At 53.5% G+C, this 27,715-nt stretch overlaps 2 protein-coding genes across 7 annotated transcripts in view; one reads left to right on the forward strand and one right to left on the reverse strand.

The window, feature by feature from the left end:
• TRIM62 (tripartite motif containing 62) overlaps positions 1-23,782 on the forward strand; it is a 31,017-nt gene extending 7,235 nt beyond the window's left edge. For both annotated transcript variants that reach the window (XM_047082898.1, XM_047082899.1), the window contains 4 exons: positions 5,531-5,626; positions 10,488-10,744; positions 11,566-11,681; positions 21,483-23,782. In XM_047082898.1, the coding sequence (XP_046938854.1) occupies positions 5,531-5,626; positions 10,488-10,744; positions 11,566-11,681; positions 21,483-22,033 (1,020 nt within the window). In that variant the 3' untranslated portion in view covers positions 22,034-23,782. The remainder of the gene's footprint in view (positions 1-5,530; positions 5,627-10,487; positions 10,745-11,565; positions 11,682-21,482) is intronic.
• The window catches only part of AZIN2 (antizyme inhibitor 2), a 55,535-nt gene continuing 46,762 nt past the window's right edge, over positions 18,943-27,715 (reverse strand). Inside the window, exons 9-10 of one of the 5 annotated variants that reach the window (XR_006962650.1) lie at positions 22,618-22,952; positions 22,041-22,428 (exon numbers count right to left, since the gene is read on the reverse strand). Coding sequence is in view for 4 of the 5 variants with exons in the window: in XM_047082902.1 (XP_046938858.1) it covers positions 19,252-19,426 (175 nt within the window). In the remaining variant the exon portion in view is untranslated. Of the gene's footprint in view, positions 19,427-22,040; positions 22,953-27,715 lie in introns of those variants that run through there. The other 4 variants (XM_047082902.1, XM_047082910.1, XM_047082906.1 and 1 more) reach the window with 4 other exon arrangements.

Consider the following 27,715-nt stretch of genomic DNA (forward strand, 5'->3'; position numbering starts at 1 on the left):
AGGGACAGGCACGGAGGCGAGCAGGTGGTTAGCTGTGGTTGGAGGGAAGGGTGTATGGGGCGAGACCAGAATGGGAAAGTGAGGTTTGCCCGGCTCAGAAAGGAGCGGGCCACCATCCCCCACTCCAAGGAGCTTGGATTTGTTCTCGAGATGCTAGGGAGCCAGGAACAGGTTTGAGCTGGCCGCTGGGGCCTGGTCAGGTCTGCATTATGGGCAGTGTGCAGTTGGAGGACTAGGAGAGCCTGGGGGCAGGAGGAGCAGGCCAGGAGGCCTTGAGAGAGACTGCGGTCGGTTGGGTTGGTTGGTTGGACGGGGAGGGCCCGGGGCTCAAAGAGAGAGGACATACAAGAGTTCAGAGCTGTCAGGAGAACAAGAGCACCAGGGGTTCTAGGCATAGGGGAGGGATGGGGGAGAGGAAAAAGGAGAGGCAAGTTCAGTTTGCCATGTTAAGACTTCTGGCGTCCTTGGGCCACAGCAGGAGAGGCAGCAATACCGGAGCTCAGAGGAGGGGAGGGGCCTGGGCACCTGCTTGTGCTGACACCACCCTGGCCCAGTGGCTCTGATCCCCATTTGACATATTAGGCTCTGAGAAGTGGGCCCTGAGAGCGGAAGAGGTGATATGCCTACGGTCACACAGCCGGGATTCAAACTTCAGCTTTTTCTGATGCCAGAGCTCATGCTGTCTCCACTGGGCAGCTCGGCTGGGTGACAGGGGTGAGAAAGGTCCCTGAAGCCGACAGGAGACGGCTTCCGGCAGCAGCTTTGTTTTCTAGGCTGGGGTGACCCCACGGGAGGGGAGGTCTGGCCTTGGGAGCATATGAGCCCTGGCTCTCTATCCCCACAGTTGCTGCCCCAGTCCTGGCCTCTCCAAACCTATGGGAGCCCAGAGCCTCTCAGCTGACATTTGCATAATTGTCCACCAGCCCTGACTCTGCTCCCTGTCCAGTGGAAGGGGTACAGAGATGTGGCTCTGCCCTCTGACGTTTGTCCCTCCTGACTCCCCCCTGCTCTGATGGGGCCGTCAGAGTCCTCCTCCGCCAAGCTGACCTTCAAGGGCTCCTCCACCTCCTACTCGGGCCCCAGCGAGCCCCGCTGGCCTTTCCAGCTCGTGACCCCACCCACCTGTCCATACCTAGCTCCCATCATCCCCAACTGCCCCCCCCGACTTCCTGCACAACACCAGGGGTGCCCCTACCCGACTAGTCTCTCCACCTGGGATGCTCAGGCCCCACCCAGGAGATCTGAAGGAACCCTGCCCGTCCGTCCATCTTCCCTGGGCTTTCCATCAGAAATAAACCCTCTCCTGGCCGCTCTGCCAGTTCTGACTCCCTATTTCACATGTAATTGGGATGATTATGATGAGAGTGACAACAATGAAGAGTGACTGAGTACATCCTGTGCGTCCTGTCAGGTTATGAATTAAGTGACCTAATCCTCCCGACCACGGAGCCGGCACTGGTATTAAGCTGCACTTTACAGATTTGGAAATGGGGCCATGTGACCTTAGGCAGGCTGTCTGACCTCTGTGAGCCTCTATTTCCCCCTCCGTGAGACAGAGATGATAAAGGCACGAACCTCATGAGGTTGTTGTGAGAATTAGGTGACCTGTGCCCCGTGAGCCCAAACCTCGCCTCTGCCCTTCTCCAGAGCCATAGTCCTACCACTCAAGAGTTTATCAACAGCTTCCTGTTTTCTGTGTCACTTCTGCTGGCAGTCAGTTTTCTGGTTGGTTCTCCTCTGTCAGCTGTGTGGCCGTGGGTCAGTCAGTCCTTTTCCTCGGACCTCAGTTTCCTGTTAAAGAAATCCAGAGGGTTTGGCCAGATGGTTCCTGGTGCTCCGCATCTGTGCTGAGACAGTAGCCACTGCTGACATGTGGCTATTGAGCACTTGAAAATGGGCAACCCAATACCTCCGTGCAACTGAGGAACTGAGTTTCAGGTTTATGTAATTTCAAATCATTTTCATTTTAATAGCTACACGTGGCAAGTGGCTGCCGTATTGGACAGTGCGGGACAAGACTGAGAGATAAGGCTGGAGAAGAAGTTGGAGCCAGTGGTGAAGGCCTTGAGTGCCATGCTCGGGCTCTGTGCCCGTCTTCCCAGACAACATGGAAATCCTGCAGTGGGGTATGGGGGAGAAGCATGGACAGATCTGTCCCGTATAGCAGTCACTCCAGGGGCACTTGGAGAATGCAGGGGCAGAGAAGAGCCTAGGGTCACAGTCCAGAAAAGCAGGGGTGAAAACCAAACCAGACGCAGTGGGTGTAGAGAGGAGAGAACAGATTGCAAGCCAAACCTGATGACTGATCGCATCGGTTGGTGGACAGTGGCAAGGATGACACCTTCATTTCTCGCTTGGATGGCAGTGGGGGTGGGGGCGGCCTTCACTGAGATGGGCCCATGGGAAGAGCAGCAGGTTTGGTCTCTCCTAACCCTATTCCAGCATTCTCTGCCATGGTAACGTGTGTGTCCCTGTCTTCCCCCAACTCATGTGCACCCTCCTGAGGCATCATGGGTTGGGACTTGTCCCTCATCCCTCTGCCTGTTGCTGCCACAGCACCATGTGGGCCCAAGGAGGCCTCCGCACGGGTTTGGAATGGGCAAGGGAGCGTTCCGTTCTCCTGGGGTCCAGGAGGAAGGGGCAGGCCTGTTCCCCTTGTTCCTCAGCCCTGGAAGCAGGGAGTGATTTGTCCCAAGTTCCTGGGGTACCCTCTGCAATGTGAGCAACTCTGCCTCCAGAGCAGTTTTCTGAGACTCTGAGAAGCCGCTTGGGGAGCTGAGTCTCATGTGGACCCGAGTCTTACGTGAACCCATGAGGACACCAAGGCAGGGGATCGGCGTACCCGGCTCATCCCTCCGAATATCTGCGTGTTAGCCACATCCCAAGCCGGCCAGACCCGGGGCTGTCAGGGAGGGCCCAAGGAGCGATCATTCTTCACACTTAGGTGAATGAGATTTGTCTGCTCCAATGACTCAGATGCGCATGGACCTGTTAGGAATGACTCTTGGCCATTCATAACAGACACCTGACTAAGCAGCTGCAATTAGATGGTACGCTGCTTCTGTCTTGTGCTTCTCTCTCCCATAAAACCTGCCTGGAGGAAAGGCCCCTGGGGCAGCGGTGTGCTGGAGCCAGCTTGCTCTAGTGCCTGTGAGCTGACTGTGCCTGGTGACCTCACATTGATCCCTTGAAATGGGCTTTGGTGGGAGTATTTACACCACAGAAATTGGCCAACACTATAAATCAGGGGCTTTTTTGGGGGGGGGGCAGCTTCCTAGCTCATCCCTGAGCAGTGCACCCCACAGTCATCAGGGACCCAGGCTCCTTCCTCCTCCTACCCCTCTGGTTTCAGCTTGCGACTTCCGTCTTTACCCAAGTGCCAGCCATTATGTTCTGTGTGAGCTTTCTGCCATCACAGCCCAGGCCGCTCCTGGCTTCCTGTCCAACTCCTGTTTCCGAGGCTGGCTCTTCCTCACCCTGTGGCTGTGTGTCATCTCAGGTGGCAGCTCAAAGGAGAAAAGCCTTCCCTGACCACCCTACCCCAACTCCCCCCTGCCCCCCACCGCCCCGCCGTCCCACACTGCTTTATTTTCTCTAGAGCACAGACCATAATCCTTAATTACCTGGTTGTTTTGTTATTTCCCTTGCTAATTATCTCTCTCCCCCGCTACACTGGAGGAGCCCCGTGGGCATGGACTGTCTGTCTTGTTTTCTGCTGTATCCCCCGTGCCTCAACAGTGCCTGGATATAGTAGTTGCTCAAATATTTGTCACGTGAATAAGGGATAGGAAGCAAAGGTAATTTTGTTTTCTGCATTCTTCCTTTAGAGAGGCATCATGATCATCTTCCCATGTTGCTACCTAGTCTATAAAATTAGTCGGACTAGATGTTTTCTGAGGGCAATGAGCTGAGTGAGTGGGAGGGAGGTGAGGGTGAACAGGTAAGTCAGCTCCCTGGCATCGCTCGCAGTGCAAGGTGACTGGGAAAACTGGGCCCTGCTCAGAGGCTTTCATCCACAAAGCAAACTTCCTTGAGCCCCGTCTTAGTGTCGGGCTGTTGATGTACGCAGGGGGTAATAGAGCGGGGAATGGTAAGGGCCCCCCCGCCCCCGTTGGACTTGGGCTAATATGGGGATGCACTAGGGACAGACAGGAGGACTAGTTACGATACAATGGGCTAAATGCCCAATAAATGCAGACAGCTGGACCTGTACTGGGGATGCGCACCTCAAACCACATTCATTCATTTGACAAATATGTATTGAGGCCCTCCTGTGTGCTGAAAACTCTTCCAAACACCGGGGATACAACAAGCTGGACAAGACTCCTGCCCCCATGACAGTCACATTCTGTGGAGGAGACGAGCAGTAACACATTGTCGAATAAGTGAGCAAAAGCATCTTGGGCAGCAGAAAGTGCTAGGAAGACCACATAACAGGATGTGGGTGTAGGGGATGATGCTGTACGTGGGGTGGCCAGGCAAGACCTCTCTGAGGAGGTGGCCTCTGAGCTGTTCTGTTAATGACACAAAGGGACGGGCACCAGAAAATCTGAGTAGAGTGCACTGGCCAGAGGAGGTAGCAAGGGCGGAGTCAGGAGGCTGAGACCAGCCTATGATGGAGAGCAGGAAGAAGGCCGCTTTGGCCGGATGGGAGTGAGGGGAGAAGGGCAGTGGAGACAGCCATGGGACGAGCGTGAGGCGCGACATTGAAGCAGTCACCCCCAAACTCAGTGATCGAGATGGAGAAGACTTAATGCAATTTTTAAAAAAATCAACATGAAAGCAAAAAGCCCCATGATGAACAAAATATCAACATTTTAAACAAAAAACCAGATCACTAGCAGTGTCGTGCTGAGCTATCCTGGAACCTGAGGCAAAGGAAAAGTCAGTACTGCTGATCCTGTCCTTATCTGAAGTTTTGAGATGTTGTGTTTCATGGATTTTTTGTCGCTGTTTGTCATGGGCGTCATCACTATGGAAGACGTGTCACCTCATCTCGAGATGATGGTCTCCAGAACCAGACTGCTTGAGTTCCAATTATGGCTTTACCCTTACCTGCTTAGCTGCATGCTTTCAGGCCAGTTTCTTGACCTCTCTGTACCAATTTTAACGTCAAAAAAAATGGGGCTAATAGTGCCTACCTCTGTGTCATTCCGAGGATTAAATGACCCAATGCAAGCAAAGGACTGAGGACAGCGCCTAGCCCACACTGGACGCGTTAGCCGTAACAACGGGCCTTGGTACCCACGGGAGGATTCTAAGCGGGGAGTGTCTGCCGGCAAATCAGGCTGGGGCAGAATGTATGTGGAGGCGGGTTGGAGACAGGAAGACCACAAGCTCCTAGGATGGCTAGGGAGGCGGCTGTTGCAAAACTCCAGATGAGAGATGGGAAGATGAAAGCAGCCTGGATGTTGGGAGACTTGGGGGTTACTGAGCTGTGCGGGGAGGAGGATGTTGGGCCAGGTCTGGGGAGCGCGACGGCGGTCGGCCCCGGCTCTGGGTCACCCATCCCCGCCTCGTGTTGTTCCAGAGGGAGCTGAAGGAGCAGCTTCAGGCCCTTCAGGACAGCGAGCGGGAGCACACGGAGGCGCTGCAGCTGCTCAAGCGACAGTTGGCAGAAACCAAGGTGAGCCAGGCCTGGGCGCAGGGGCGGGTCCTGCGGGGTGGGCGGGGCGTGGGGCGGGGCCGTCTAGGAAGAGGGGCGGGGCGTAAAGGTGCCAAACGTATTCTGAGAGGGGCTGGGGTGGGGGGTGTGGAACGGAGGCTGGGGCTCACCTGAATGTAAACGGGACAGGACCCATTCCCAGGACTGAGGGCAATGATTTGGGCTGGTGCCTGGCTTTAAGGGTGGGGCTCTTTCTCCCTTCCTGCCCTGGGTGGAAGGTGAGGTGGGACCAGGGACCCTCAGGAGAACTCCCAGTCCTGCAGGGCTGGGAGAATGTACCTGGTCTCTTTTTCCTCTCGCCCTATTAAACACGCCCACCCAGGGGCACCTGGGTGGCTCAGTTGGTTAAGCCTCCCACTTGGGTTGAGGTCGTGATCTCATGGTGAGTGGGCTTGAGCCCCAAATGGGGCTTCGGATTCTGTGTCTCTGTCTCTCTCTACCCCTCCCCCGCTTGTGATCAGTCTCTGTCTCTCTCTCTCTCTCTCTCTCAAGTAAATAAATAAACATTAAAAAAACAAAACCACGCTGGCCCATTGCCAGAGGAGCCAACCCTGAGTATGTGCCCTCGAAGCCCTCCTGATGATTTGTGACCCAGCCTTTGTATCATCCCCCCTCTTAAACTCGGACAGTGGGCCAAACCCTCTAGTCTCTGGCTGCGGTGGTTTGAAAAGAAAGGCTTCTTCTTGACCTGAGAAGGAGGCCCTGGATTCTGATCCAGCCACTAACTCACTGTGTGACTTTGGCTAAACTGTATACTCTCTGGGCCCCCGGTCTTCCCATCTGTACAATGGAGACTCTGCCAAGGTCTTCGCAGCCCTGAAGTTCTAGATCCCGTGGGCTCCCTCTGAGTTCCCCCCACAGGTGTCTCACCAACGGGACAAGGCTTGCTTTGATTTCTGCCCTTTCTGGGACCAAAAACTGGGGGCCCAGGCCCAGCTGCTAACCTCTACAGTGATTTCAGCCTGGCCCCACTCACTAGCAGGGGTGCAGCTGCCGGCAGCAGCTGGAGCAGAGCCTTAGGAATTTTCTGGGCCTCTGAGGGGTCAGCCTGGGGCCCGGAGAGGCCATTGGAGATCCAGATCTGTGCCTCGGCTTGGCCACCAACCCGTGTGGGGTCTTGGGAAGGTCATGACAAACATTTCTTCAGAGAACATTCTGGACTGCCTGCAGGCAGGACCCTCAGCAGGCAACAGATGAGAACAGTTAGAGGACTCTAGCCTATTTGCCTCCCACAGCCTCAGTTTCCCCATCTGTCCGGTGGTTCAGCACCTCTCAGGTGAAAAGAAGCTAATGGAAGCCTCTGTGTGAATGAGAGCGGAATATTATGGTCTGGTTTTCCCCCCAGCAATCTCTTCTCTCCACTCCCCATTGTTTTTCTCCACTGACCTTTTCCTCCCCTGCTTTCCTGTCCATCTGTCTACCTCTGGGGGGTCCTGTGGGGCCAGCTCCCCCTCCAGTTCCCCCAGCCCTGCTTCCTGTCTGGACTGGGGTGTTTATACAAGAAATGCCTATGGATGCTTTGGAGGTCATATTTCACCTGGTGCCTGACTCGGCTTTCCTGCAGAGCTTGCCCCTCCAGTGGCCCAGCCTGAGGGCCTGTCTGATCTCCCTCCCCAGGCCCAGTGTTTTCTTTGGTCGGTCCTGACCAAGTGACGCATTCTTGGCAGGGTATTTTTCTGAAGCAGCCCCAATTCCTCCAAGCCCCAGTGGATTCCCAGGGATGTGGTGGGCTGGGGTAGGGGCTACTTTCCCAGCCACAGCACCAAAGGGACTGGGGGTGGGGTGGGGGTGGCTCTGCCCTAGAAAGAAACTAGAATAAACGGGGCACACCGGTTGAGTGGAACCTTTCTCTGTGCGGGTAATTGTGTTTCCCATTCATTGTTTCACTGAACCCCACGGAATGTCATCTCTATGACAGCGGGACTCCCCAGAACCTAGCACAGTGCCTCCCCCACACAATAAGTAGTTGTAGAACAAGTGAGTGTGTGCGGGGGGTTGGGGGGGGAGGCAACTTTTGATGGAGGAATGTTATCTCCATTTTATTGGCAAGGAAACTGAGGCACAGAGAGGTTGAGGAACAAGCCTAAGGCATCACAGCTAGTAAGTGGCTAGTTGGCAGCTTACTGTCCAGTTTTGTCAGAACCTAGTTCTGGGATATTCCAGGCGTGTGCTGGGGTGTCCTCAGCAAGATCTATGGCTTTGTGGTCAATAGGACAGGTAGGCTGGGAGGGGGGAGGACCTTTCAGGGACAGCCTTGAATCACGTGTGGTGGCTGGCTGTCACTCCGATGTTGTTCTTTTGAGCTGACCTCTCCCTGCCTGTCTCCCTTTTCCTACCCATCTTCTTTCGTCCTGGAGACACTAGCCCGTACCCTAAAAAGAAGACAGAGTCTGCACTCACCTCTGCAGAGCAACTTTTGGCAAGACTCTTCCCCCTTCACCTCTCAAGCAGGTTCTGACTGCCAGCCTGTGCCAGGCCCTGGGATGGGCACAGGAAGCGCAAGGCTGAAAAAGACGTCATTCCTACCCCCGGGGGGTTCATCCACTAGCTGGAGCCACATAAAATGTGAGACTGTGTATTAGGAATATTTACAAAATGCTCTGGAGACATTTAACTATTTAACTGCCTGAAAAAGTTAGGGAGGATGTCACCGAGGAGGTAGCTTTCAAGCTGGGTCTTGCAGGATGAGTAGGAGTTTGCCTGTTGAATAAAGAGTTTGTTGGGGGTGGGGCCCATTCTAGGCAGGTGTAATTACAATGCAGTGGCACTAGAGAGGTGAGCTGGGGTCAGATTGAGGACTCTGAATGCCAGGCTAAGGAATCGAGTGTTTTACTAGTTATCAAGGAGCCAAGAAATGTTCCTAAACACAACATTGGCTTTGACCCACTTTGCACATCAGAAGGATCACTCTGGCAGTGAATTTGTTGCCAAAGACCCAGAGTTGACTTGCGGACCGAGAGAGTTGGATGGGCTGTGGGATCCCAGGAGTATGTGTAGTTGAGGCAGGTGGAAGGATGAATGTGGTGGTCAGGAGACACTCAAGACCATGGCTAAGGACACGGGAGCCATCCTCAAAGCCATGGGGTCAAACAGGAAGGAGGCCATGTAGGTGAGAATGGAAGGAGCTGGCCCAGAGAGAGCAGCCATAGAGGTGGGAGGCAAACCAGAACCGGCCGCCGGTGGAGGGTGGCCAGTGCAGCAAACACTGTCATAGAGGGGTTGAGAAGGAGCCGGAAGGGGTGGCCGTGGGATTTGGGGGTCCTTGGAGGGCAGCAGCAGATGACGCAGGAAGGGCAGGCCCCGTCACCCCCGCCGTGACCCGCACAGAAGCCTCAGGGTGCAGGAAGGGGCTCAGGGAGGCCACAAGCAGCCTGGCTGTTCATCCCCAGCTTCTCCCCCGCCCCCTTTGTCTGCCTGGCGCTCTGGGTGGGCATGCGCGGGGAGGCTGGCCCACTGCCAGCACTTCTTCCTGCTGCCGCGACAGGAGGGAACTGGCCCTAATTGAGCCTTTGTTGAACCTCCCACAGAGCCCTGGGCACTGAACACAGCGGGGTCTCTGACTCTGTGAACTCCCAGCCAGAATCCCACAAAGTAAAATTGCAGAGGCAGGTCCCACACGCTGCTGCTGCCCGGCCACACTTCTGTACCCCGTGTTGTCCTGACTCCGGCTGCTCCCCGCACCCCCGGTTGACATCCTGCCCCTCCTTCGGGCCCCAGCTCAGAAGCCATCTCTCAGTGAAGACTTTTAGGGTGTGCCTGTTAGAATGGATCCCCTTTAATAACCAGGCTCTTCTTCTGCACTTCAGACAATGGAGTGAATTTTGTGAACATGCCCTCGCTTAGTCTTCACCAGAACCCTGCGACGTGGTTGCGTTACCCCTTTCACAGAGAAGAAAACAGGCTCAGAGACATTAGGCTACCGAGGTTTCCACAGCTAGAGACCCAGAGCTGGGATTCTCACCCAGGCTGGCGGCTACCAAAGCCCGCGCCCTGCACCGCTCAGGCCCCTCCTGGGCCTGCCAATGCCCGAGGGAACAGAGAAATGTGCAAGTCCAGTCTTGCCTCCTGTGATCATGGCTTTCGCCTCCAGCTCTTTGTTTTTCAGCCAGGGGGTCTCAAGGATGAGCGACCGCCAAGGTTTGCCCGGCACATTGCAGGTTATAAAGCTCTCTGCCATCCGTGATCTCCTTGTTGTCTTTGCTTGAACCCCATGCGTGGTTTTTTAAATTTTAATTTTATTGTTTGTTTGTTTGTTTTTAAGACTCCATGCCCAACATGGGGCTTGAACTCACGACCCTGAGATCAAGAGTCTTATGCTGTACTGACTAAGCCAACCAGGCACCCCTGAGGGATTTTTTTTTTTTTTTAAAGAAAGACCTCACTGTATCCTGGACTGAACTCAGCGTCTTTTCCTGCCCCCCTGTTCTCCCCCAGCTTCTCTGTCCCTCCCACCCCCAAGCCAGAAATCTGGACATCATCCTCACACCTTTCTTTCCTGTACCCCTACAGCCAGCCTGTCAGTCACCAGGGCTAAAGAGACTGCCCCCAAATGTCTTTCAAGCCCGCAGCCCCTCTAGTGCAAGCCTCAGTGTCTCACCCAGAGCACTTCATGAGTGTCCTGATGGGCACGTGGAAGTGTGTGCCATCCCCGGCCATGCCAGCCTGACATGCCATTGCACTTTAACAGGTGCCGTTCCCACCACGGAGTGTGCCCTTCCCCGCCCTTTCCTCTCGCCGTGCCAAGGCTCTCGGTTTCCTCCTCTCTCCCGGGGGTCACCCCATCTGCTCCCCCTGGCATAACCCCTGATGACTGTCCCCACAGTCTTCCACCAAAAGCTTGCGGACCACCATCGGTGAGGCCTTCGAGCGGCTGCACCGGCTACTGCGCGAGCGGCAGAAGGCCATGCTGGAGGAGCTGGAGGCCGACACGGCCCGCACGCTAACCGACATTGAGCAGAAAGTCCAGCGTTACAGCCAGCAGCTGCGCAAGGTGCAGGAGGGGGCCCAGATCCTGCAGGAGCGGCTGGCCGAAACCGACCGACACACCTTCCTGGCTGGGGTGGCCTCCCTGTCCGAGCGGTACGTGCCCGCCACGGGCTGCCTTCCCCAGACGGGCATCCCGTCCCCAGCCTGTGTGGGGAGATGGCCCTGGAGGCAGATGGGGTGGTTAGCAGAGAATTCATTCACTCACATCTTCATCAGACAGTTACGGGGCATTGGCTGTGTGCCAGAGCCTGGTCTAAGGCTTTATGTGTTTCTATTGTTCTATACGTGATAAGTAGAATCATAGAATATTACTTACAGTACAATGTTATTTATGTTATAGTACAAGTATATATTATAGTCTTTATAACATTGATATTATTGATAATAAATAATATTTATATTATTATAATCCTATTAGCTCCCTTGCTGTCATCTCCATTTCACACGTGTAGAAACAGGCACAGAGAAGCTACGTCAATTGGCCGAGGCCCCTCATCTAGTATATGACAGAGCCAGGATTCAACTCCAGGTCTCTCTTGTCCCATCGCCACCGTTAGAAATAATAACACTTAATTATCGGTCTGTTGATGATCAATACTGACAGGCAACATCACGTATTTGGTGTTGACCGTGAGCCAAGCACGGTGATAAGCATTGTACATACATGACGCCATGTAATCCTCACCACAAGCCTAGGAGGCAGGTGCTATCATAGCACCCATTTGAAAGATAAGGAAACTGAGGCTAGGAGAGGTAGGAAGTGGCACAAGCAGGCACTTGAACCTGGGGCTGGCAGACTTTAAATACACGGCCTTGCTCCCTGTCAGCTGCCCTGAATGTGGCTGTGGGGCCCCCCGTGTGTTGGGACAGAAATCCGGCCCCCAATGCAGCCTGCTCTCCCGCTTTCCTTCCAGGCTTAAAGGGAAAATCCATGAGACCAATCTGACTTACGAAGACTTCCCGACCTCCAAGTACACAGGCCCCCTGCAGTACACCATCTGGAAGTCCCTGTTCCAGGACATCCACCCAGGTAAGGCCCTTCCTGCCAGTTACCAACAGGGCCAACGAAGAGGCAAGGGTTATTCTGGGCAGGAGCTAAGGGGGGGTTACATCCCAGCCCAGCTGCCTGCTCTAATCACAGCCTGGGGGCAGGGCAGAGGGATGAGAAGAGTTTCTTGCTGAGCACCTACTGTGTTCCAGGGCTCGTGCTGGGCACCTGCGTAATCACTCAGCTCAGTGAGTCCTCCTACAACCATGAGGTCGGTTCCATTAGTGTATCCATTGTCCAGATGAAGAGACTGAGGCGTTGGACAGTTCATTCATCCATCCTATACATTCAGCACATATCAAACCCCCTACTTCACACCAGGTGCTAGTCTGAGTGTTGGAGATGTAGCCGTAAGCAACACAGGCAAAAGGTCCCTGCCTTTGTGGATCTTACATCATAAGGAGAGAGAAAATAAAAGTAAATAAGTAAAATCCATAGTTCATTAGATAAGGATAAAAGATAAGGAAGGGAGCGAGGGGATGTTGAGGTAGGATAGAGATTTTAGGTGGAGGACCCAGTTAGAAGCCCTCACCGAGAAGGAAGCATAGAAGTAAAGGCCTGGGGGCAGCTGGGAGGCTCACTCAGTTGGGCGTCTGACTCTTGATTTCAACTCAGGTCGTGATCTCACAGTTTGTGGAGTTGAGTCCCACATTGAGCTCTGCACTGACAGTGCGGAGCCTGCTTGGGATTCTCTCTCTCTCCCTCCCTCTCTCTGCCCATTCTTTCTCTCTCTCACTTCCCCGACTTTCTCTCAAAAATAAATAAATACTGAAAAAAAAAAGAAGAAGTAAAGGCCTGAAGGAGAAAGGAGAGTGATCCATGCAGGTTTCTGAGGGAAGACTGTTCCTGGCAGTGGGGATAGCAAGTACAAAGGCCCTGAGGCAGAGCAAGCCTGACATGTACAAGGAACAGTGAGGAGACTCATGTGGCTAGAGTAGAAGAGAATAGAGGTGAGGAGGTCAGGGAGGCAGCAGTGGCCAGCCCGTGAGGGCCTACAGGCCAGCGTGAGAACTTCAGATTTCATGCTGAGTGAGATGGGAGCCGTTGGAGGGTTTGGGGACAGGCAGTGACGTGAGCTTAACTTCCTAGCAGCTCCCTCTTGCTGCTGGGTTGAGACCGGACTGAAGGGGATGGAGGGTGGAGGCTGGGAAACTGGGTAGGAGGCTACCACAATACTGCGAGGTGATGGTGGCTTGGAGCAGGGTGATGGCAGTGGAGGTAGAAAGGAGTGATCAGATTTAAGATATATTCTGAAGGGAGAGCCAACAGGATTTGCTAATGAATGGGAGAGAACTGGGGTGGGAGAGAAAGAAGACAAGGAAACTATAGCGATTTGGGCTGAGGTGCCTGGAAGGACAGAGCTGTAAGCGTGTGAGGTCTGCAGTACCGATGAGATGTCCAAGTGCAGGTGTAGAGAAGGCAGTTGGGATGACATGTGCAGTACAGGACAAGGGTCAGGGCAGTGTCGGCATCGCGTGGACAGTATTTGATGAGCCTAGGTGAGATCACCTAGAAAGTGAGAGTGGAGAGAAGAGAGATGAAGTCACTCTAAACTTTGGAGCCCTGGGGCACTCCTAGAGGTTAGGGACAGGAGGGAGACCCAGCCAAGAGGACCAGGAAGGAGCAGCCAGAGAAGTGGGAGGGGAACCTGGGAGAGTCCTGGAAGCCAAGTAGAGAGTGGCTAATGGCAACAAAGGCCGCTAAGCCAAGTGAGAGAACCCGGAACTGACTGTTCTCTGGCAACATGGAGGTCTTCAGTGACAAGAGCTTTGGTGGAGCCACAGGGGCATAAGCCGGATAGGAAGCTGTCCGAGAGAGAGAAAGGGACATGAGGCATCTGGGTGGCTCAGTCAGTTGATTTGATTTGGCTGAGCATCCAACTTGATTTCAGCTCAGGTCATGATCCCAGGGTCGTGGGATCGAGCCCTGCATTGGGCTCCAGGCTGAGCGTGGAGCCTGCTTGGAATTCTCCCTCTCTCTCTCTCTCCACACCCCACCCCGCCTTCGCTCATGCTTGCTTGCACACGCACTCCTCTCTAAAAATTAAAAAAAGAGAGAATGGGAGGGGAGCGAGTGGAGACAGTGCTTTCAAGGAGTTTTATTTAAGGGAAGGAGCGAGAAGGCGGCAGAGGCTGTTGAAGGTGGGAGAAGTAACAGCCTATCTGTGGGTGATGAGAAAGACCCAGTGGCAAAACCGAGGATGCAGGGCAGAGAGAGGTGCTGCAGGGACAGCCAGGAGTGGGGTCTGCTGCTGCCTCTTCTGACGGCTCATCTTCAGGAGCCCAGAGGAGGGAGAATAAATGGGCAGCGGTGGGAGCTTGAGGGAACGCTCTGCCCATAGCCTCCCCTTTCCCAGCGAGGTAGGAAGCAAGGTCATCCGCTGAGATGATGATGGGCGAGAGGAGGTAATGGGAGGTTTGCTGGGAGAGAAGGTCTGAACAGGTTTCTAGTAGAGTGAGTAGACCCTGGGACCCGAAATCATACAACTTACAAAGGCACCACGTCCTTTAGAGGTAAGACAAGGATATAAAGGAGAATCCTCCCTCAGAGGTCGGCACTATTATTATCCTCATTTTTTCAGATGAGAAAGCAGGCGCAGAGCTGTTAGGAACACATGTCTGAACCGGGTGCTGAAGGCTGATGGCTTTGCCACTCGGGGAAGGCTGGGGCCTGGTGGTGCCTCCAGACTGTCCCCAGTGTGGGGAGCTGCATGGGCAAAGGCAGTGGGGGAGGAGCATGAATGAACCCAGGATGCTCATGATCGGGCCTTCCAGGTAGGGATGGAGAGAGGCTGAAGGCACCACTGAGCGTGTGAATGCTGGACAGAGATGGGGGTCCCCTGTAGGTGGCTGAGGACCACACTTGATGTATCAATACTGATTTCCCAGGAGTGAAGGGACAGCTCCTGGTACTTTTTTTTTTATTAACTTTTTAAAAAAATATTTATTTTAAAAAAATTTTTTTAATGTTTATTTGTTTTTTGAGAGAGAGGGGCAGACTGCAAGCAGGGGAGGTGCAAAGAGAGAGACAGAGAGACAGAGACAGAGACAGAATCAGAAGCAGGCGCCAGGCTCTGAGTCGTCAGCACAGAGCCCAACGTGGGGCTCAAACTCACAAACCGTGAAATCATGACCTGAGCCAAAGTTGGATGCTTAACTGACTGAGCCACCCAGGCGCACCCCCCCCCACAAAAAAAAATTATTTATTTTTGAGAGAGAGAGTGTGTGAGGAGGGGAGGGGCAGAGAGAAAGGGAGACACAGAATCTGAAGCAGGCTCCAGGCCCCAAGCTGTCAGCACACAGCCCGACGTGGGGCTCAAACTCACAAACTGTGAGATCATGACCTGAGCCGAAGTCAGACACTTCACCAACTGAGCCACCCAGGCACCCCATTCCTGGTACTCTTAAATCTGGATCTGTGCCTAGTCTGGGGAAGGGCGCATTTTCCAGCAGACTGGGGGGACTCTGGGTTATCCTCTTGGGGTCCTTCTGGCCTCTATGTGCTCCTAGACGTGGAGGGACCTCCACACTGAGACCCAGCAGGATGAGGGCCACACATGGGTGAAACAGCATAACTCAAGGAGGCAAGAAGCGCTTCCCCCACCATTGACCCAGGGCAGCCCCTCGGGCGGCTGGTCTCAGGAGCTCTATTTGTCTCAGCTGCCACCTGCTGCATCCTTGTGACAGCGTAGAGAGGCAATCCAGGGACCTCAGCCTGACAATCCAGGCCCTATAAGACCTGGGCCCTGCCATTCTCTCATTCTCCCCTCCACATCATACTCAGCCACACCGAACCATCTTCAGGTCTTAAATGAGCCATATTCTCCCTCCTCCACTTTCACACATGCTGCTCCCTTGTGCCCTCTACACAAACCTCAGGCTTTGGTGACTAACTCCTACTCCCCTTCATGTCTTAGTTTATAAACACCTCCTCTGGGAAGCCTTCCTGGATTTCTTCAGGTAGCCCGGCACTTTTCTGATCTCACTCTTTGGTCAATGTGTGTGTAGCTGTCTGTGTCGCTAGACTTTTAGCTCAGGGTCAGGCCTGGGTCTAATTCATCACTGTAGATCCCTAGAGCAGCCAGCACGGTAAATGTTTGTGGAAAAGTAAATAAAGAAATGAATGAATCCGAGTCTCAGTTCTGCTACTAGAATAAAGTAGGTACTCAGTAAGTATTTTTGAATGGAACTTGCCACACATCCTGAACAAGTCACTTCTCCTCTGAGCCTCAGTTTCCTCCTCTGTAAAATAGGGATGTTAGCCCCTTCCCAACTCCCTCACAAGTGAGTAAATGGATGTGGGAACTTGCTGGTTGCCCCAGAGCAGGGTTTCTCAACATCAGCACTATTGACATTTGGAGCTGGATAATTCCTTATTTAGGGGGCTGTCCTGTGCATGATAGGATGTTCAGCAGCATTCCTGGTATCTACCCAACTAGACGCTCCCCTCCCCAGTTTTGACAACCAAAAATGTCTCCAGACATTGTCCAATGACCCCTGCGAGGCAAATCGCCCCAGTTGAGAACCACTGACCCAGAGAAAACTGCGTGGAAGAGGGGCTGAAGGAGCAGTAGCCTGTGCCCTGAACATCCTGCCAAGGATAGCGGTCCCTGGGGAGTTCAGAGACCAGTGACCTGGTTAGCCAGGCCCCTTCCTTTGTCTGTAGGGCCTGTGAAGTCACTATGGCTCCTCTGCCAGCACCAAGGCCCTTTATGTCCAGATGGGAGGGGCAGGCGCCCCCAGGGAACTAGCCCATGGATTCTAGCAGCTTCCTGCCTGCCCTGCTTCCAGTTTGGGCTTCCTATTGGGTCATCTGAGAACTCCATTTACCACCTGTCACTCCCCTTGCTTTGGAACCTCCACTCTCTACCCACCCCCCACCCCCTGTCCCACCCTTCAGCCGACATTGGAAACCCTCCTCCAACTGCCTGGCCTGATTGTTGCTGCCCCCAAGCACAAACTTTCTCCCCAGCCAGACCAGGTGGCCTCTGCTCCCAGGACACCAGACACTGCCCGCCTTCTTTGCTTTTACCATCTGCCTCTCCTGGGCGGCTCGCCCCTCCCCCTGCTCACCTGAATCCAGTCATTTGTGGGTTCCAGCGTGCTCACCACCTAGCTGTGTAGCCCAGGGCAAATCACTGCCCTCTCCGGGCCAGTTTTCTCCTCTGTAAAACAGGGATGGAGAAGATGTGATTTATCTCCCAGCCTAGGGATAAGAATTAAATAAAATTATCTATTTGTGATAATAATCCTGGAACTTAGTAAGAACTTGATACTTGTTTATCATCATTATAATGACAAATCAGTTGGTTCCTCAGTCTTGCTGAGCAGGCTTTCTGGAGCCACACAGAGGAAAGAACACGGTGTGACAAGGCTTTAACTCAAGTTCCAACTCTACTTCCACCCCAAGTGGCAACCTGAGCAGGCCACTTAACTCAGAGAAGTCTCCTTGGAGCCTCAGTTTCCTCTTCTGGAAAATGGGATGGTAATTTGCACTCCTGGGGCTGCTGTGGTATTCCCATGAACCAGTGGGTGTGAACGTGTTTCTCGAATGCCAGTATGGCGCAGAGGGGGCCGAAGAGGTGGGAGAACTGGGGCAGCAGATTATGTAAGGGCCTGGCCAGAGGAAAGAGCTGGCAGCGTCTCCTGTCCTATCAGGCTTCTGAAGGGTCAAGCCACTGTCCTTGAGAACAAAGAGGAACCAGCCATCTGCTGCCAAGTGATAGTACTTGACTAGGGGGTTTCTCTGCTGCTTGGGCCTGTGATGTGTGGTTGAAGATGGCCAGAAGACATTTTCCTGGGGCCTCCACAGTCCATGCCCGCCCTAAATGCCTTTGACCTCGAGGTCTCAGGCTTAAATGGGCTGCTTCAATACCTGCTTTTTGTTTTTATAAAACAGTGTGTCAGGACCTAGAAAAGAGCTCTGATCTGTACTATAGTGAACCCCAGGGGACTGGTTTGTTTTGCTGAGGTCTGGCACTTCTCCCAAGGATAAAGGATGGGTGGAGGGATTGCCAGTCTCCACCCCGGACTGACGTCTCAGAGACGGGAAAAGGTGTTGCTAGGCCCCCTTCTAGGTCTGTCTGTGGTCTGAAGGCTGTTACTCCTGCCAGCCGTCGCCTCAGGGAGGGTGGGAAGGAGGCCTGGAAGACAGAACCTCTGTTTATGAGGAGATGGGAGACCCTGGAGGTGGACCCCAGCCTGTCCTTTGGAGTGTAAAAAGCTTCTGAGAATCAGGCCACGCCCTATGCCAATAAGAATACCAGGCCCCGCCCCTAGCCCTGCCCCTGAGATGTGGAACCCAGCACCCAGTTATCAGGCCCCACCCCCACCTAGTCCCGCCTCTACTGCCAGCACTGCCCAATGAACAGCAGGCCCCGCCCCTAGGCCCACCCAATGAGTGGCGGGCCCTGCCCTCACCCAGTCCCCTGGGCTTCCAAGCTGAGGCTCCACGCCCAAGGAGCTGGCACTCTACGCAGTCAGGATTTCCTCTGCACTGCGGGCTCATCTTTGTGGGCCCGATCTCAGAACCACTGAGAGCCCACTTGGCTGCCTCCTGGAGCGCCCTCCCCACTCATCGGTGGCACTGGAAGTGGCCCACGTTGCCCCACATTAGGCTTTAGAGTCTGGGGCTGAGCCCTCCATCTGGTGTGCTAGTGTCTCCGCCCCTCCCCCGCCCCGTCGCACGGTCCTTCTGCCCTGAGCTGCAGTTCCTGCCTGTTGCTGACCTCCTAGATCATCCTGAGCACCACAGGCTCCCGCGTGGCACTCAGAACTGCCGCTGCCCACACCTTGGCTTTGTGCGTGCTCTAACCCTTCCTCTGTACACGCCTGAGTGTGACCCGCATTCCACAGCCGGGAGGAGTGGCCCATCTGTGTCTAATTAGGTTTTTCTTTCCCTTGCCTCCCTTCACACATAACTTCCTACACCTCCCTCCGCCTCTCACCTCCTGACCCCACTGTGGGAATTCCTACATTCCATGTGGCAGGAGCCTCTGGTTCTGACAGGCTGCCCTGTGACCGCTCGGACCACAAGGTAAAACATATGTCCACTGATCCAGTGTCTTCCTTCCCCTGACTCCCCCTCTTCCATGTCCCTGGATAGAGAATTGTGATTCCATTGACTGACCCCTCTATTCACAGGGCTAATTGTTTCCATGCATCCCTCTGAGTTCAAAGAACAGGAAAGGAGAATGTAAAATGCAAAACTAAATTTACTCCTAACAGAGCTCGTGGAAAGAGCTTGATGTGAGTCAACGGTCAGCTTTGTTAGTGGCCTTGTGAACGGGAGCACCAGTTCAGAAACTGGCTGTTGCTCCCTGTTGGTGACAGTTGCCACCACTGAGGCGTTTTATTTCTGTGCATGCGTGCAGCCAACAGAGGTGATAGGAGGAGGGGGTAAGGCTCCAGCCAAGTGTAGTCATGCTCCTGCTTCACCAGATAACGAAACCGCCAGAGAGCAGGATGAAGAAATTGTTCGCTCCTGGGTACTGGCGGCAGGATTCCTTTTCCTCACCCTTCCTCGCCTCTGTCTTGCTCTGGCCTGGAAATGGTCATCCAGGCTCAGGAAGGCCACTTCCAGGTTCTCCATCGTCTGGTTGGGCATCAGCTCCGTCACGGAGGAGAGAGTAAATAGAACCCTTGACATGAGAGTTCATGAGCCTCTGAGAGCCAGACCTGCTAAGCCAGTGTGGCCAGCCCAGAACAGGATGACCCAGCCTGTGCCACCTGTCCAAGAGAACACAAGCAAGGGCCAGTTTAATTTGGTGAGCCTTTCTGGAAACGCTCACCATGCCTGTCTCTGTGCTGGGCACCGGGCGCCCAAGGGACAGCCTATCTGCGTGGTACACAGCTCTTACCCTCCTGGTGCAAATGGTGCAAAAAGATGTGGGCACAGAAGACAATACCCCTTATATAACCAGAACACAAAATTAAGGAATTTCAGAAGAAAGAGCAACCAGGGAGCAACCACCTTCCTGTGGGCAACCAGGAAGGCTTCTCACAAGATGGGCCCCGGAGTTGAGCCTCATGCAGAGGTGATTACAACAAGCAGGGAGGAGGCAGTGGAGGGGCAGTCCGGGTGAAGGTGTTGGGGCTGCGTGTGGTGGAAGTGACGTGTGACAGGTAGAGCTGGGGCTGGATTGCACATGACCTTGCTTAGTCCTCTCCCTGCCTTTGAGTGCTGGGTGACCTGAGATTAGTCACCTCTCCTCCCTGGGTCTCATTTTCCCCATCTGTCAAGTGGAAGAGTCGGCCTAGAATCCATGGTTTTCCGCTTTTTCAGACCTGTCACCTACATTTCATAACAAATAGTTTGCAATGTCTCAAAGGTAATAATAACCTTTCCACAACTGCACTATGTATATAAACTTGAAAAACTGTATATATACAGGTATGTATATACATACTGTGATGACAATGTAAAGGAAAAATAGAAGGAAATGATTTATAATAAAATATTGTGTATGCCAATCTGTACATGCTCACTCACAGCCACAGTAGAAAACATAATGAAGCAGTCAGGTGCTCACACCGTAGATGAACACAACTGTGCCTCACATATGGTCCACAACAGGTAGGTTATATGAGTCAGTGGCATTTTTCTCAGACATATACTTTCCCGAAAAGTGAACAATTCTCAGCAAAGTTCCAAACAAACCAAGTTCAGTCTCCCCTCAGTTTACATGGTAGTAATACTCAGTCTGTTAAAACTGTACAAAATGATTTCCTTCCCGGGGCACTTGGGTGGCTCAGTCGGTTAAGCATCCAACTTCAGTTCGGGTCATGATCTCCTGGCTTGTGGGTTCAAGTCCCCCGGTAGGGCTCTGTGCTGACAGCTCAGAGCCTGTAGCCTGCTTCGGATTCTGGGTCTCTCTCTCTCTCTCTGCCCCTCCCCTGCTCACGTTCTCTCTCTCTTTCTCTCTCTCTTTCTCTATCAAAAATAAACATAAAAACTTTAAAAAAAGATTTCCTGTTTATACGTAAAAGGGAGTTAAGTTGTAATTTTAGGTCATTATAAAAATGATTTTTCATCCACATGATTGTCTGCTTGAGCATTTGAAAATTTATGGGTGGCAAAGGGGTCGTGGGACTTCCCTGTGCATTTCATTCAGGGCATTTAAAAAAAATTTTTTTTAATTTTTTTTAATGTTTATTTTTGAGAGAGAGACAGAATGCAAGCTGGAGAGGGACAGAGAGAGAGGGAGACAGAATCCAAAGCAGGCTCCAGGCTCTATGCTGTCAGCACAGAGCCCGACCCGGGGCTCAAACTCACTAGCTGTGAGATCCTGACCTGAGCTGGAGTCGGATGCTTAACAGGCGCCCCTCATTCAGGGCATTTAGATGCATGGATCCCACCTACTGAGAAAACCCACACCCCACCCCACAGATTTCCTTATCCCCCAGTCCCAGGGTGATTACCAGCACCTGGGATAATCTTTAAGCTCTCTCAGTTCTGAAGTTCCCTAATTCTGGATTTCATTATGGTTTACTCAACAAACTTTTGTGGGGTGCCCACTATGTCCTTGCCCCAGGCATTGGCAACGAACAAGCAGCCACAGCTTCTGCTCCCCTGCAGCCAGGCTTAAATCTGGAAGGACTTCAGCTATCGCCCTCCCATTTTACAGAGGAGGAAGCTGAGGACCAGAGAGGGCAGGCATCACATGTGTTCAGCATCACACAGCCTCCTGGGCACCAACCAGAACCTGGCCCTCGGGGAGACACCACAGAGTGGATCCCCAACCTTCTCTCCACTTATCTTTCCTCCCTCCTCCGCCCCCTGCAGTGCCCGCCGCCCTGACCCTGGACCCGGGCACTGCCCACCAGCGCCTGATCCTGTCCGACGACTGCACCATCGTGGCCTATGGCAACCTGCACCCACAGCCGCTGCAGGACTCGCCAAAGCGCTTCGACGTGGAGGTGTCGGTGCTGGGCTCCGAGGCCTTCAGCAGCGGCGTCCACTACTGGGAGGTGGTGGTGGCGGAGAAGACCCAGTGGGTGATCGGGCTGGCCCACGAGGCGGCCAGCCGCAAGGGCAGCATCCAGATCCAGCCCAGCCGCGGCTTCTACTGCATCGTCATGCATGATGGCAACCAGTACAGCGCCTGCACCGAGCCCTGGACGCGGCTCAACGTCCGCGACAAGCTCGACAAGGTGGGCGTGTTCCTGGACTACGACCAAGGCCTGCTCATCTTCTACAACGCCGACGACATGTCCTGGCTCTACACGTTCCGCGAGAAGTTCCCGGGCAAGCTCTGCTCCTACTTCAGCCCGGGGCAGAGCCACGCCAACGGCAAGAACGTGCAGCCGTTGAGGATCAACACGGTCCGCATCTAGGACGGCGCAGGGAGCCCACAGGGGCCACCTGGGCCACGGCCACCAGCAAGAGCTCTGCCCAGGGGACAGAGGCCAGGACTCTGGTCCAGTGTAGCCCCCACACCCCGTGAGGCCTCGGGCTGGGTGTTTACCCTTCAGCCTCCATTTCCCTTCTATATTGGTGGTCATGCTCCATGATTCTTAAACGCCATCAGCATTGACGTCCTGTAGTTCTGACCTTGATGGGGAGGCAGCTTTGGTCCCAGGATGTGACATGGCTTCTCCTCAGGGCGGCCCCTGCCCAGCCCTCATCCCCATCCTCTGGGCGGCAGGGATGGGGAGCTTCTCCCTGTCTCCCTCCTGCCCACATGCCCTGACCTCAGGATGTGTCAAGAGTCTTGCCGGCAGTTGGCAGCCTGAAAGATACATGAAACCCACTTATGCTTCCAGGTCTAAGACTTGCCCGGCACCCCACCGTGGGCCATTTGACCCTTGATCCCAGCCCACAGTGGACACAGGCTGTAGCTGGTCCTAGGGTTCCCGAGAACCACCTCTCCTTCTACCTCTGGACCAAGAGCTTTATGGTTCCTGTTTCTCCCACTGACCTGCAGGTAGAGATGATGCTGTGGCCTGTGGGAGGCACCCGGTCACTGAACCCACGTGTTACGGTCACTGTGCCACCAACTTCCAGCCCGCGGGTCTAAAATCAGGATGATGGCACGCGAGGCTGATGCAGAGCCCGGTAGCCTAAAAGCAGCTGCAGGACACGCATCACTGGGTGATGGAGGTCCCCAGAGGCTTAAATAAGGGTCCAAACCGGCCTCTGTGACCAGGCTTAGGGTGCGGGGAGGCTGAGGGGAACAGTTGTCTCAGGCAAGCACTGGGACAGGCTGTTGGCTGGGACTTCCCATCAGGCTTGGCGTCTGTCTCAGTTAGGATCCTGTTGCAGAAAACAAGAGCTGCTTTAGCTAGTTTAATTTGACAGCATTTATTATCACATCCCTGATTTGCAAAATCATTGGAAGGGCTGGAGGAGCAGACTCCTTGCTGAATTTCCAGGAACAACTTGCGGCTCCCACCTGCAGGAAGCCACTGCATCAGGAAGCTGCTGACCGCAGAACTGTGTTCCCTCCACTACTGGCCGGGCCGGCAAATAGGTGTCCTGAGGCCTGCCTCTGTCCCACTCAGTTTAGTTCTCAAATCCAAATCTCTGTGAGGGATACTGTTGGGGAAACATAAATCAGACCCAGAACTTTGGCGGCAAGGGTGCCTGGGAAACGTAGTTTTCTTTCTTCTCACTGCAGCCATGCAAAAAGGCCCGGAAGGATGTTTAGGTGTTGAACAAGCCCATCCACGGTTTTTGTCACTGGAGTTCACCTCCAGGCCTTGGCTTTGAAGCAGCAGAGCCTCCACGTGTCCTGCTCCTTGGCCCTGTCCCTGCCCGAGGGCAAGAGCCCAAGAGGTGGATCTATCCACAGCACTGGCCGAATGTCTCAAGCCTTCACTTCGCTCTCTAGTCCTGGAGCCTAGATTCTGAGCTTGTGGGGTCCCTGACCACCCTCATCCCAAAGGAGCCAGACTAGCTGAACTTGGGGGGCTCCCACCTCACAACTGCTGCCCATTGGGGTCCCCCATGGGCAGGAGGAATCCTCATTCTCACCTCACCCCTTCATCTACCAGAAGCTGGGCCACCCCCCAGCAGTATTTTTATTTTAAATGTTTCCCATTTTGTGAGTTATGATGAATTTGTATTAAATTAAAGTTACAGAATGTCAGTGGTCAGTTCTATTCATTTTGACAAAGGCCTGCCTTTTCTGTCCCAGGTTGTATTCATGTATTAACATGGCTAATCCACAAAGCAAACCTACTGGGTATGTAATATTATGCCCACTTTACAGAGGTGGAAAATGAGGTTCAGAGAGAAGACATGACTTGCCCACAGTCCCAAGTCCGTGCTGGGAAGCAGTGGAACTTGGATTAGAACGGAGTTCTAGGGGCGCCTGGGTGGCTCAGTCGGTTAAGCATCCAACTTCGGCTCAGGTCACGATCTCACTGTCCGTGAGTTCGAGCCCCGCGTCGGGCTCTGTGCTGACAGCTCGGAGCCTGGAGCCTGCTTTACAGTCTGTGTCTCCCTCTCTCTCTGACCCTCCCCCGTTCATGCTCTGTCTCTCTCTGTCTCAAAAATAAATAAAAACGTTAAAAAAATAAAAAAAAAATAACAGAGTTCTAAAGCCAGCACTCACATCACAACTTACTTGTCAGGGAAGACTGGCAGTCTGCCTGAAAGAGGGGGTCATGGCAGCCTTGAGAGCAGAGGGGAGCTCATGAGACAGTGCCATGGTCTCTTGAATTCTATAAGAGTGCCTGGCCTTGAATCCGAGCTCCATTCCTGTGTGACTTTAGAGAAATGGCTTAGCCTCTCTAGGCCTCAGTTTTTCCACAGAGAAAATGAGGGTAATAACACCCATCTCATATGATTTATTGATAAGCTGCTAAATGCAGTGCACTTAGGGAGGTCCTGCCTCCCACTCTACCTGTCTCCGGGAGTCAGTGCCCTAAGACACCTGACCTTAAGGAGTCTATCTTCCTCCTTATGCCTTGTGTGGAGTGTGGGACTACCTAAGCCAGAAATGTCCCCAGGTCTGCTGTGTACAAGGAGGTCCATCCTACCTCTGACTCATGGGGAAGGAGTCTGACCAGGAGTCAGGCAGGGCCCTGCATATGGACAGATGAGCTGTGTACACTCTAAGTGGCAAAGCCCTGGGGCCCCCACAGCTGAGGAACAGGAGTCCTGAGCCTAGTCTTAGTTCTGTGCTGACTCATTTTGTACCCTGAGGGCCCTTTCCTCAGTCTCCTCCCCTGCAGATGAAGGGGGTTACACTGGATGCTCCCTGAGGCTCCAGATGGATCTTCGCCTATACCTGGAGCTGGAGAGAGAGGAGAAGGAACCACCCCAGTTGTTGAATTGCTTGGAGTTCTAGAAAAAGGGCCATGAACAAGGATTGGGGGGATTGGCAGGAGCAGAAGGAAAGGTGTCTGATCGGCTGATGGAGAGCACCCAGTTTGGGGGGAGGTGATTTTGAGACTAAAGTATCCCCAACCCGCCTGCCCCACTGGATGCCCCAAAACCATGTCCCTCCATCTTTGCTCAGTGCATCTGTCTTCTGGGGAGGCAGTACCCCCTCCACAGTCCTTCTTACCCTTCCCCTACTCAGCCTTGGCACAAGGTCCAAGAAGTGGTGGCCACTTCCCAGTATTTACTCTCCACTTCCTAGCGTCTGGGAGTAACTGTAGGGAGCTAATTTGCACACCTAACTTGGGACTCTGGGAAATCAGTGCATCTCCCTGGCTCCATACCATTGTGCATTTGTGCAATTGTGAGTCGAGCCTCAACTGCAAGGCAAGGCTCATGTGTCTCTCAGGGTCCAAAGAATTCATGAATGAAGGAATCTGGAGTTGTCAGGCTGAATGATACCAGGAATCCCCCATTTAACACAGGCAAGCGAAGAGGGGAGGCAAAGGCATCTCAGCATTGGGGAGGAAGGAGGGATCAACAAAGGTCTTACCCAGAGCAGGAGAGAACTGATAGGAGGACAGTATCCCTATCTGGATCCCAGGCAAAGTGCTGTTACTTATCTAATATCAAGACAAGCCCATGAGGTTGGTATCATTATCTGAGTGTTTGGTGGAGAAACATTACCTCCCAGGGGATCCACAGCCAGTACTCAACAGCGCTGCAAACAGACCCAGGCCCATCCAAAGCTAAAGCCAAACTCTTCTCTGGACCTCCTGGGAAATGCTTCTCAACTTTGAGGACCACTTCAGTGACAGGCAGGGGACACCAAAACTGTGACCTCCCTTGGGGTTCAAAGTGGGACTTTAACCCTGGCTCCATTCCATTGTGCATTTGTGTAATTGTGAGTCAAGCCTCAACTTCAAACCAAGCCTCATGTGTCTCTCAGGGCCAGGGGTAGACTCAAGAAGGCACTAGGTGACCCTAAGCAGGTCCTTCTCTCTCTCCTTGGGCCTCAGTTTCCCCATCTCTATTGGGGAGGGACTAGGAATCTAGTTAATTGATTGCCAAGGTTCTGGCTCTGATTGGCCAGGGTTCTGTAAGCCTAATGCAGGGTTTGTCCTAGTCAGAACCTAACAAGGCCATTCACTCTGGGTCTTTCTCTCTGGGGTGGCAGCAGGAACAGAAAACAACAGAGATGACATCTCTTGGCAGCACAGAGCTCAGCCAGAGAGGTCGTCCCCAGAGGCTGACAGCTCACACCTGGGCAGCATTCCCGGCTTCCTCTCATCCTGCCTGGGTCCTGACTCTGTTCACCATCCCCAAACACTTCACTAGGAGGTCAGCCACGAAGGGCCATGTCACAGGCTTAAATGAAGGGGGCTTGGAGAGGAGTGGGGTTGGTTGGGGGGTGGGAGGGAGGGGGAGTAGTGGGTGCTGGCCAAGGTGCTGAATCATCATTATTGCCCACCCGGGAGTGGTTATTTCTCCTTCCTCTGGGACACCCACGATTCTACTCTGTCTCCCTGGGAATCCTGAACCACCCTTGAAGAAAGGGTGATGGGAAACAGAGTAGAAACAGAGATAGAAAGAAAGAGAGATGCAGTAAGGAGGCATAGCCTCCAAAAAAAAAAAAAGCAGGAAAGGATACTTTTATTTTGAAATGTGTTCATTTCCTTTGTTTTTCCTTTTATCTGGATGAAATGACAGTATGTTTGTTTTTGTTTTACGCTGGGTACAGAATAAAAGTCTTTTATCTTCTTTCACAAATTTGACAGTTCTATTATATTTCTGACTATTTCAGAATGCCCCCCCACTCACCCCGGGAATTAGATGAAGTATGGGAAGGAATGCCACTTTGGGCCAGAGGCCTAGGGGCTTCCTACTTTGATGTCATGACAAGGGGGACCTTTCCAGAGGCTGGGTCCAGGGGCACAAAGCCCAATTCCTGTTGAGTTCCCCAAAACTGTGGTCCTGAGTGTGATCAAGCCTGAATGCCAGTGGGGCCTGGGGGATCCTGAGGCCCAGAGAGGGTTGATTCCTAGCTCAAAGGCATGTAGCACATGGCAGAGCCAAGGCCTGATGTCCTGGTTCCCAATCAGTACACAGGAGAGGAAGAACAGCCAGCTGAGAAAAGGAAAAGGAGCACAGAGGACCAGCTGGAAGGGGGCTGGAGCAGGGCTGAAGAGGGAGGCGCTCAGAGAAGGATCTCATGTCTAAGGTCAGCAGGGGTGGAGAGGTACCCTCAGTCAGCACCTGCACCCCTCAGAGAGGAGGAGAGAACAAAGGGGTCACAGGGTTGGGAAGTCCTCTCTGCGATGGAGACAACCCAACTGAACATGTCAGTAAGCATCACAGGATGGCTGCTGAGAGACCACTGACATCAACTTTACAGAGAAGAAAACTATGACCCAAATGAGAAGACACCAGCCTGTGGGCCATAGCCAGGCCTGGCCCAGGCCTCCTGCCTCCCCGCCATGTGCTCTTTCCACACAACCTTCAATCTCCCCTCAGTGGATTCTGGTGCCTCCTCCCACCCCTGGGGAACCCGGAGCCTGAGCAGAAGGAAAAAGGGAGTGGCCATGGCCCCCACAGCCCTGGGCACCAGAAGCGGAGTGCCTTTCTCTGTCCTTTTCCCCAAGAACAAGGGACAGTTAGCCTGGACCCTAATCCCCTTCTCCAGAGCAAAG

Source organism: Lynx rufus, unplaced genomic scaffold, assembly GCF_022079265.1.
Source record: "Lynx rufus isolate CCGP_SWC_20201006 ecotype Redwood Valley unplaced genomic scaffold, mLynRuf1.p SCAF_2, whole genome shotgun sequence".
Lineage (NCBI taxonomy): Eukaryota > Metazoa > Chordata > Mammalia > Carnivora > Felidae > Lynx > Lynx rufus.